Raw genomic sequence first — 11,668 nt, 5'->3', positions numbered from 1 at the left:
GATTTATAAAGTAGAGCATGGCGAGGAAGAGGGCGGGACGGGGAAGAGAGAAGCATGAGGTTGAGATGAAAATTGAACAGTATCAGAATGACCGATAACGAACGACGGGCCTACTGACTGCACATTAATTATCCAGAGATGGTATGGTAATGGGGGCCATTTGCTATGCAAAGCGCAGACCGTCCCCAGCCACAATCAATATCCACTGCTTTCTAATATGCCTTCCACTTGGCTGCCTCCACTCCCTGCAAGAGGAGTGGAGGCAGGCACGAGCATCATGTCTGTGTGCACGTGCGGTCAGGCGTATGGAAGTAGGGAATTTTTTCCAACATACAAACATTAACAGCCAATGTAATAAGAGGCCATTAAAAAGAAGCCTCGGTGTTATCAACGTGATATTACCCTGGTGCCAGACACGAGAGCCAGACATGACGGAGCAGTATGTGCCGTATTCATGGGCCTCTGTAATGTGACATAGATGGACGACGGCCACCGAGGATAACGAGGAGCTTTGTTCTGATGAATGAGAGACGAGATTTGGTTTGGTGACTCATTAGTAAATGAATGAGTAGGTGTGCCTTCATGTCCCCTCTTCATTTTGCCTTTTATGAACTCTTTCCACTTTACCACATCCACACATCCATCCATCCATCCATCCATCCATCCAACCATCCCTTCCTTTCATCCATCCAACCAGGCACCCATCCTTTTCAGCCATCCCTCCATCCATCCATCCAACCATCCCTTCCTTTCATCCATCCAACCAGGCACCCATCCTTTTCAGCCATCCCTCCATCCATCCATCCATCCATCCATCGAACCATCCCTCCTTTCATCCATTCAACCAGGTACCCATCCTTTTCAGCCATCCCTCCCTCCCTCCCTCCCTCCATCCATCCATCCATCCAGCCATCCCTTCCTCTCATCCATCCAACCAGGCACCCATCCTTTTCAGCCATCCCTCCCTCCCTCCCTCCCTCCCTCCCTCCCTCCATCCATCCATCCATCCATCCATCCATCCATCCATCCATCCATCCCTCCCCCCTTCATCCATCCATCCATCCATCCATCCATCCAGATCTAGTTCCTGGGGTCTAGCTCCTATCTCAGGATCTCCTACTGGTTGGAAACCTCACCTCATGAGGCACAATGGGCCTCCAGTTATTACAGGCATAAAATCAATCTTGAGAAGAGCAAAAGTTCAGGGAATTCAGGTTTCTAAAGATGTTTTTAGACTTAAACTTCAACCACTGAGCTTGCTAATGTGTGTTATTACCTACTGTTGCAGCCTGGAAGAGTTAGTCAGCCAGGTAAATGTTCAGACTCAGGAGTATTTACCTTCAGTGGTTCAGCTGATCTCCATCCACTTACAGGAGCCCGTTCACTGCACTCTCTGCACCAGCAGCATTATTTCTGAATCTCGCAGCTGCACCAGACAGTCGTTCCGACTTTGCCACACAGTTTGCTCCGTTAACCCCCAGCAGCTCCGGGTCTAACTTCTTTTCTGGTGTCAACCCAACATGCATTCGAGGCCTCTCGGGAGACAGACAGCTGCTGGTAGCACTGCTATTTTCCCACAATTTTCACAATCAGATGTCTATTCTTTATGGTGAATGGTAATTGGACTGGTATTTATATAGAGTTTTTCTGCTCTCAGTGAGCACTCAAAGTGCTTTTACGCTGCAAGCCACATGGATGCATCGGAAGCAATTTGGGGTTCTGTATCTGGACACTTTGGTGTCAGGATCGAGATGAATCAGTCAACCTTCCGATTACTGGAAGGCCTTTTCTACCTCTTGAGCCACAGCCGCCCCCCAAATTATATAACCGTGTATAAAATATTCTTTTACAGCCATAACTCCGAGTCCTGGTCTCCATTTGAGGCTGAGGCCTGACACTTTTCAGTCAAAGCTCATTTCTATAGATTGTATCCTTTATTTTATTCTTCCGGTCATTACCCACATCTGCTGGTGATGGGTGAGGATAGGAATGTAGACTGGCCAATGAATCGGAAGCTCACCTTCACGCTCTGCTCTCTCCTCACCACAACAGTTTTGCATTCCTCCCCCACTCATATACAGAACCCCAACCTTCTCTTACTCTGCAACTCAGGGCTTTATTTTGGTTCATCGCTCCGTGTTTTAGTCGGAGCTTCTGAGTTACATGGGCCTTTGAAACTTTAATCAGTGGTCTCTCTTTCTGTGCTGTGAGATAATTACCCCTCCACTGCCTACTCTTCTAAAACATGCTCCTGATAAAGGTTTCTGTCAATCCAACGACTCCAAATTCATTCTGCAATCTGACACGGCTCCAAAACTCTGCCATGAAAATGCACAAACCTGTTTTCACTTTCGAATATCGCATATTTACTGCACTTCAGCTTGACTTTGCACACGGGGGTCAGAGGATTTTAAAGCTGGATGGTTGAATTTCCAGAAACAATGCCAGTTGGCACAACTTGGCATTGCTGCTTTTTGGTGGTAACCTGAGTTTGAAGGAAAGAAGAGATCCAGGTTTTGGAAAGGGAAACACAATCTTCTCCGCTGTGTGTGTTTGAGGACACGTGCGTGCACCCAGCAAACTGTCACGTGCAGCTGTGAGCTGGTTTTAATGAAGAAAAGCATGATGCAGCTTTAAAGGAGCCTAAGTTCTTTCTGTTGAAGGTCAAACATGTAAAAGTTCTAATATTTCACAATTCCTTCAGTTTTAAACAAACAGTAAACAAACTCAATCAGAATCTCTGCTTCTTCATACAAACACAGCCTGGAAATTCAGAAAGTGTCTGTCAGTTTCACTTTATCATTATAAATGAATATTCATACATATAAAATTGAGCTTCAAATGTACATTCATTCATGTTTACATAATTGTGGTGAATATTCACAGAGAGCTTGTGATAAATAAATGTTAGTGGTCCTGGTCCATGGCCGTCCCTGCATCCCTGCACCAAAGGCCAAATGGTCTCTCCCAAAAGGGGAGAGGGAGAACAACATCACAAATGTTTGATGAACAGAAACTTTTCCTTTCAGAAAAAGTTAGTTTGGATTTGGTGCATGCTGTCATACTTCATCTGACCACAACGTATAATATGTGTGAAGGTATTCAGCTGATATGAGCCTCGTATATGAGAACATGCAAACAAAATCTCTGTTGCTGACCTGTAAAACAGTTTCTATGGTCGGTCAGAGATCACACATCCAAAATTTCAGCCTCCACCCGTCTGCGTTAACCTGAGAGTCCATACTCACAGATACTTACCCTGAAATATTTGAAGGACTGAACTGTCTGTGGTTAGCTTACAAAGAACGTCTGAAACGCAGTGAACGTGATGTCGTGCGACTCCATATAAATAGTCCTTTACTTTGGATTTTAAGATTTAAACTTTAAGCTGTATTGTTTAACTTCATAATCACCTCATTCAACCATCAGGGTCAGACAGCTGGCCGATGGGTAAAGGTGAATAAAGGTGATAAGGTGCCATTTATCCCAAAGTTAGTGAAGAATACACGATGTGAAACCAAAAAACAGATGTGTTAGCATGAAGTTGTTCTGACCTCATTTCATGACATCAGAAAAAACACGTGCAATCGTAAAAGTACCGTTAACGTTACTAAATCGCAACACGAGGCAGAAGCTGCTCTTCATCTCAGAATAGTGTCATTCGTTTCTTTGCTGTTAATTTAATGTCACTGTTTCCATGGAAGCAGTCAACAGGGATGTCCTCAGTAGAGGTTTCATCAATGGCAGGAGACGGGGAAGGCCGACACATGTAGAATCTAAATACCATCGCTGTTATACTCTGTCATATATGACGTGTTCCAGCGGCAGGTGTTCATATTAAATATAACCAAAGTTTCTAATAATAAGCTCAGAACCTGTGCAGTAAACTCAAGCTGCCGACTGATGTAAACAGTCAGTCAATCACAGTTTTTTTCTATTCTTGGCTCAATATGAGGTCACAAAGATGTAATAGAAGCCCCACCCATCTGCCCTTTATAGGGGCAGCCAATCAGAAGAAAGCCGTGTTAAAGAGGGAGGAGCTAAATAGCTTGTTTCAAACAGAGGATGAACCACAGGGGGATTATTTTGAAGCGTGAATCATGCAAAGCAGCCCTGCAGGAGTCCAGAGAGGAGTTGTAACGTACAGTCAGCTGCCGCTTGGGTGCTAATAACCTCTACATCTTTCCCCTCACAGACGCTTCACGTGTGGACAAGAAGGAGAGCCGGTGTCCGACGCCGGGCTGCGACGGCACGGGTCACGTGACGGGCCTGTACCCGCACCACCGGAGCCTTTCGGGCTGCCCGCACAAAGACCGGGTGCCACCTGAAAGTAAGCGCTCAGCAGCAATGTTGTTGCTCAGGCATGCTCGTGCGTGCGGTGCTGTGAGTGTCTGATGCCTCGGGGATTACACGGGTCACGGCAGCACTTCTTTTGTGACCTTTTGCACGGGGCCGTGGGTTTGCTTGCCGATTGCCTGCCTAATGTGCCGTGGTGATGAGGTGGAAATGAGGCTGTGATAATGCACTAATCGCTGCAATGCAGCGACTGGAGTCAGCTGCATTGACTGACAGCGATCGAGATGTGGGTTGCATGCTTCATCAGTGTATATGTGGCTGAAAGAAAAGGTCTTTCCTTTATTTGTGTACCTTTTTAATTATTTTTTGAGTTCTTCAGTTTTCTCTAAAGTCTGAAAAGCTCACAGACCTTGGTGCGCGCTGCAGCCGTCCACGCCACAAACCCTCTTCATTTATTTGTATTCCTTGCTCAATTAAGTTTCACTGGATAGAAAGGCAGTGTCATATCTCCGAGCCACAGATCAAGTGAAGTGGCAATAAACATTAGCCTTGAATGAATAGTGACGTTTCCCTTTAGAGAACTCACCCCGGCTATTTAGTCTCATTCACCTTGTGCAAACTTCTCAATAAAAGCCCCTTTACACGTTTCATTAAATGCAGCATGAAAATCAAGTTATGATCCGCTGTGACCTGGACTGCAATCAAAATAAAAGAGGAGAAATTAGTTACCATTAAGGGCAGGCTTGTAAAGACCAGCACAGTGTCACAGATGTCTCTTGTTCCGTGGAGTGCCGCCCGCACAAGGTCTCCAACCTGAGATGTAATCATCTCCCAGAAATGTGAAGTCGCTCAGGGCAGCTGACCTTGAGTGGGATCAAGAGCCCCAAAATGGAATTTGGAAAGGTCTTGAATTGATTGTCACTGGAGATGTGGGGATATGATATCCGTGTTCCTCCTCCTCCTTCTTTCTCACGTCCGGCTAACTTTTGGAGAAGACGATACCACGGATGATTCAGACGTTCGGGGAGCCGTCCCACTTCCTGTTTTTGTACCGAAACTGGCCGCGCATCAGCCAGGAGTGCAGCAGGTGGCGCTCATGAGTGCTTTCACCTGCTTCGAGACAAAACCATGAGATTGTATTTAATTTGCCATCAATCCTGAAATGAAACAGGATGCAACAAACAGCTCGGGCTCGAGCTAAGTGTCTTTTTGCGCAGCACCTGCTGTCCAGAATGTTGGAGAAGCCTGATTTTGGTGTGCTGGTTACAAATATACCCAGTACGGGTGTGAAACAAGCTTTAGGGCATTAGGGCGTGCTACCTGTGTGCCCGTGCACCTGAGCAAACAGATGTCATTCCATCAGGACCGTTGCTGTGCAGAGACGTTATCAGGAGCTTTCAGTGTTATCGGTCGTGTCATGGCTGACGTGTAAGCGGCCGTGCACAGAGACTCCTGTAAAGACAAATACATGCCACACATGTGACTGCCTGCAGGGCGGATTCAGCGGCGGGCGAGCCTCTCCCCCCTGTTAACACATTTGCTGTACTGAATGGACGATGTATTATTAATGCAGTGGCTTCATTTAATTGGGAAATCACACAGTGTAGCCACACTCTTCCTTTCCTTGTGAAAAATGACGATTAAATTAGATCTCAAATTCATTAATTCCCGTTGCTGCTTGCCCATTGTAGCTCCGTTCTTGTGGAATATTAAAATATTTCATCAGGGAGTCGTGTTTTGGTCTTTAAAGTGATTTACCTTTGGTGCACGCGACGCTAGCGCAGCCACATCCTGCTGCGGTTAATATCTGCGCTCACCGATTCTGCCTTTAATTCCTCGGCATTGTGCGTGCGTCCTCGCAGAGGGCAGGAAAAACCTGGGAAATGCATAATGTATTGGCTTTTGGCGAGCTGAGGCGGCAGGCTTTGTCCAATTACCTGCACCCAACACCAATTAGTATGTAAGGGAAGGAGGATGATGAGGGGTTAAAGTTTAAGGGGGTGATAATGATGAAGCTGGTGCCGATGGGGTTTGGCCCCGCACGTCAGCGGTGTCATGCCGACCCCTTCCTCGCGCCCCCGCCCGCGGTGCTCTGGCGCTCCTCTTGGACATCCATAGATCATTAATCTAAATGGCCGGTTGCCAAGGGGATGCGAGGCAGTTATGGACTGTTTTAATGGTAAACGGTATTGAAGACTGCACTCTTACTCTAACGACGAGCACGTGATAACAGAGCGCACTCCATCACGGCGCTGCGCCCCTCTGTCTGCTTCTTCATTGATTTTAAGGCGGCATGTGTTGTTGTGCATGATTGCTGGCTGTTGGTCGCTCTGCTCTTTGCATGTCCAGAAATTTCCCTCCATTTCTTGCTGGCTTTGTCCTGCTAAACTCAAATGACATCTTTTTATTCATGACTGCCCCGTTCCATGAATACTAATTTGAAAGAGCTGGATAAGTGGAAGCAATATGGTGGGAAACCTCGCCTGCCCTTTCAAACTAGTGTTCATTAAAATGAAGAAGAGGTCATTTGGGTTCACTCAGGCTCATTTCTTAATGATGTTTATAATGCCAAGCTCCTCACACTCTAATAGAGCTCATGGCTGATTGTAAGGGGCTCCTAACCTTCCCTGTCTTTCACTCCTATCTCCTGTCTGTGCGAAGTTGTGGCAATGTATGAGAATGTTCTTAAGTGTCCTACGCCTGGCTGCACGGGACGCGGCCATGTCAATAGCAACAGAAACTCCCACCGAAGGTAAGAGCTCAGCCCGGACCCAGCGCCTGCACCCCTCCTTATTTCGGTTATGTTACTGTTGGACTTGCTTCATGTTTTTTACTATGGGACGTATTTTGTTTTTGTTTTTGTTTTTTTTACTGTGGGACTTATTTCAGTTATTTTACTTTGGAACTTATTTCGGTTATTTTGCTGTGGGACTTATTTCGGTTATTTTGCTGTGGGACTTATTTTGGTTATTTTACTGTGGGACTTATTTCGGTTATTTTACTGTGGGACTTATTTCGGTTATTTTACTGTGGGACTTATTTTGGTTATTTTACTGTGGGACTTATTTCGGTTATTTTACTGTGGGACTTATTTTGGTTATTTTACTGTGGGACTTATTTCAGTTATTTTACTTTGGAACTTATTTCGGTTATTTTGCTGTGCGACTTATTTCGGTTATTTTACTGTGGGACTTATTTTGGTTATTTTACTGTGGGACTTATTTCGGTTATTTTACTGTGGGACTTATTTCGGTTATTTTACTGTGGGACTTATTTTGGTTATTTTACTGTGGGACTTCTTTCGGGGATTTTACTGTGGGACTTATTTCGGTTATTTTGCTGTGGGACTTATTTCGGTTCATGCATGTTCGATGGATTCTGTTTTCACCCTTCGTGTCCTTTTCACTTGATTGAATTATCCTTAAACTCGTTATTTTTGCTGTCCTCTCACATTATGTTTATGTGAAAAACATATGGAGGACCAACACTGCCATATTTAAAAATAAATGAGTTAATCAAAAGAGCTGATATGTCTTTAAATACGTAAAACTTAGTCTGATGTGGTTTTTTTGCTGGCTACTTGTAGTCGCACTACAGTGAAAATTGCACAGCAACTTAATTGCAATCAGTTAAAATTGGTCGTTGCCTGGTGTTTGTGTTCAATCTTTTTGACCAATGAGACACACAGGCCTTACCATGCAACACCCTCAGCCTCTGCTGGGAGGCAGCCTGCCTCCAAACAACAGCAGCCCGACTCAAAGAGACTGGCGAAGGTTTTACTTACAAACACAGACGGGTTGCAGACATGCTGCACTCACCTGAGTCAGTCTGCAAGCATCAATTCCTGTTTCACATCTGTGAAGTTCTGACTGGACGGTGAATTTAAGCAGTTACATGACAACATGACAACAGTTTCACCACTTTATCACAGTTAATAGGTGCATTATAAGAGCTATGAACCTTTAAAATTTACCCAGAATGCACTTTTTGAAATTTCCTGCAGTGAAACGTTGGTTTCTGCTCGTCTGCGTCACAGACATCCCATCATACCAATGCTGTTAGAGAAAAAACCCTTCAGACTTTAGACTATAAAATGTTGCTGTGGTATCATTAATTATAATAATGCTGATTGTGATGGGGCCACGACAGGGCGCTGACTGAAGGGCCTCAAAAATATTCAAGTTGCACAATGAAAACCTCAGAGGCTCTTTGAGTCGTTACTTAGTTATTTTTGATTATAGCAGTTTGGTCTTCCACAGATAGCCCTGCCTGGATCGCAGGACGTAATTAAAGTAGTCCAGCTGCCATATTTTAGTCGAGCCTGCTCCGAATGCAGCGGCTCGGCAGCATAAATCATTTATCAGCTCGTGGCGGGAAAAAATGGCATTTGTCAGGTGCAGGTTTGGAGGGAGAAACCAAAATAGCAGGGCGCTCGTGCCTGTCAGACGGGGCGAGGTGACAGTGAAAGAGGAGTGTCACCCACAGCAGATGCTCAGGGAGTCGGGCGTAGCAACAGCCATTAGCACCTCTCTGCCACTCAGCCGGGGTGACGGGAGAGGTGCAGACCTGGGAGGACCAGAACGCCTCCCCGCCGCGCTCGGTGACACGGCGGCAGCGCAAAACAGGCGCACGCTGCAGACGTGGAGCAGAAAGAGCTGATAGAAGCCTCCATCGTGTGCTCCTTCACACTTCCCCATCTGATGCACCCTGATGGCAGGTGCTCCACGCTGGCTCCGGGCCATTGTCACAGATCATTTTTCCAGCGCTGCAGCTGACAGCCTGGATGGAGAATAATCGGGGTTAAGGATAACAACATGAACTTTTGTCACATTTGGTCAGTTATTTGTCAGGAGGAAGTTGCGCTGCGTTTCCTGTCAGCAGGTGTTTGAAGGAAACGAGCACGTTTGTCCATATGGGAATATCTATTCTGAGAATGATTTTAAGCTGTTCAACCAGAAACACACAAGCTGTTACTGACTGTGTTGTTACTTAAAATGCAAATTCATTAATTTTCCTCACTTTTTAACACTTTGTGAACTACGGTAGACGCCGCAATCGACTGTCTGACAGGCAGATGTGCTCGAGCTGTTTTCAGCCCGGCTGACGCTCTGACAGGCGCTCTAACGAGCCCGACGCTTCGCGGCGTGTGCGTTCGTTGTAACACTTTCACCTATCAAAACGCGTCCTCCACCACCCGCTCTCTCTTTGCAGTCTGTCAGGGTGTCCCATCGCTGCCGCCGAGAAGCTGGCCAAAGCCAAGGAGAAGCACCAGAGCTGCGACGGACCCAAGTCCAACCAGGCGTCCGACCGAGTCCTAAGGTAGTATTCACTCCACACCCCCAGAATTCAGCACAGTGTGTTGTGAATGCAGTGCAGCGGCAGGCGGGACGTGGCTTTGTTCTGGTTTAAGCAGAATAAAATGCTCTTGTCATGTTGGAACGTTATGTTCTTTCTTCACGTGCATCCTGTAATTGAGACTTGACGTCTTCCCCTTTTTTGTTTCATGCTCGTGTTCTCCCGTCCCCTGAGAACACATCCAAGAGACCGCATGTTCATTGCTCTGCTCGTCATGGACGCTTTATAACATTTAACAAAATTGGCCTCATTTATCAGAGCGAAGGCAGAGCTTTTTGAACGAGCGCCTCTGTGATAGTCATGAAAATGCTGTGATGAAAAAGTCACAAGTAATTGTGCGTTTTATATTTATATCTAACTGAACATCAGCAGTTTAAGATCTTGCATTTCATTTCTTCTCGGTCTCCGATTGAGGCCATAAACACATATCAGATGATGAAAGCGTATCAGAAGTATGCAAGTGAAATAAAAGCTTAAATTTAATTTAGCTGTTTTTATTGTCTACGCTTGAAAAATACTTGTAGCGGGATTATGTTTTTGAGAGAAGAGCAGAAACATCCATGCTGTGGCACATAAAGGGACACGTCTCCATCATCCAGCCCCACCCTCCACCCTCTAAACCTCCGGTATTCCCATCTTCCCCTCAGTCTGCCCATTTTTAGCCGAACCCCAAGTTTCCTCTCCTCCCCCCGTGGGCAATGTTGAATGCCTCGGTCCAACTTCCACCCCCTCGTCATTTATTTTCCAGGCCAATGTGCTTTGTCAAACAACTGGACTATCCACAGTATGGTTACAAGAACAATGTTTCCACCAGCACGCCCCGCTCCAACCTGGCCAAGGAGCTGGAGAAGTACTCCAAGACCAGCTTTGACTACAGCGCCTTCGACGGCGGCAACAACCACCACGTGTACGGGAAACGGGCCATCGCTCCCAAAGTGCATGGACAGAGGGACACGTCGCCCAAAGGCTACGACGGTACGACAAACTCGAGACGTTTGTGTGACGCGTTTTCTAACACGCCGATGTTCCTTAGGGAGAGACATCGGGACCATGTTAAACATAATAAGTAAAGACGAATTTTAAAAGTCACTGAAATGAGTTTTCAAAGAGAAAAAGATTCAAAATAGACAGAAATTCATTTTCTGTTTGTTTGGTTCAGTTTGTTAGTAAAAACACTGAAAACCAGTAAAAACTGCACGTTTTTCAATAATACACTCTTCACTGTTACAGTGTAGCAACTAGGGGTGTTTAACTTCACTGTTAAAATTTAAACCTTTGTAGGGCTGGGTTTTTATAATCGATTTACCGATTAAAATCGATGCTGGCCTGGATAATGTGATATCGATTCATTAAAATCCTGAATCGATTTTTAATATAAATTTATTTTGTCCGAAACGCCAGAATCTCAGGTGAAAACCTCACAAAATTTCAGCTAAGACAGTAAATGAGAGCAGGAACACGGATTCTGCACAAAGACGTAAACACAAAGGACCCGCGGATCAGAATCAGTGAGATGTGCTGAAAGCTGAAAGCCGACAGCTCGCTGATTCTGATGTTTCGGCGGGGTGAGCTTTGTGTTTACGCCCTTTTTGCGCTGATTCTAAAGCTGTTAGTTTATCTCTCTCCAAACAATATTGACCGAACCAATAGCAAAAGAAGATCCAAACTACGCTTCACATAAACATCGTCATGAATTCACTCTGACTTTTGCTGTTTTGCTTCCACCACGATAAAATCACACTTCATGCACAGCTCTCTCTCTCTCTCTCTCTCGCTCTCTCTGTACTTCAACAACAGTTTCCCGTCTAAAAATCTGTTTTCTTCATTATTCGCTTGTTTGTTACGCACAAGTCTACCGTTGTTTACAAAAAAATGCTGTTTTTTTCCTTTTACTTACTTCCAAAAAGAAAACCTGATTTCTGCTGTTCAACAGGCGTCTGAACAAATTTAAACTTTTTAAAATTATGCAAAATGCAAAACGCTGTGTCTGTAATAAAACCGCTGTAACGTCAGAGGT

The 11,668-nt window shown here is 45.3% G+C and overlaps 1 protein-coding gene across 9 annotated transcripts in view; it reads left to right on the top strand.

The window, feature by feature from the left end:
• The window catches only part of myt1lb (myelin transcription factor 1-like, b), a 105,958-nt gene that overhangs the window by 75,216 nt on the left and 19,074 nt on the right, over positions 1–11,668 (top strand). For 8 of the 9 annotated variants that reach the window (XM_082516783.1, XM_082516780.1, XM_082516778.1 and 5 more), the window contains exons 7-10: positions 4,196–4,330; positions 6,958–7,048; positions 9,508–9,615; positions 10,400–10,626. In XM_082516783.1, coding sequence (XP_082372909.1) covers positions 4,196–4,330; positions 6,958–7,048; positions 9,508–9,615; positions 10,400–10,626 — 561 coding nt within the window. The remainder of the gene's footprint in view (positions 1–4,195; positions 4,331–6,957; positions 7,049–9,507; positions 9,616–10,399; positions 10,627–11,668) is intronic. The other variant, XM_082516779.1, reaches the window with a different exon arrangement.

Source organism: Aulonocara stuartgranti (assembly GCF_965226115.1).
Source record: "Aulonocara stuartgranti genome assembly, chromosome: 19".
NCBI lineage: Eukaryota > Metazoa > Chordata > Actinopteri > Cichliformes > Cichlidae > Aulonocara > Aulonocara stuartgranti.
This window is presented reverse-complemented; position numbering and strand designations above follow the sequence as displayed.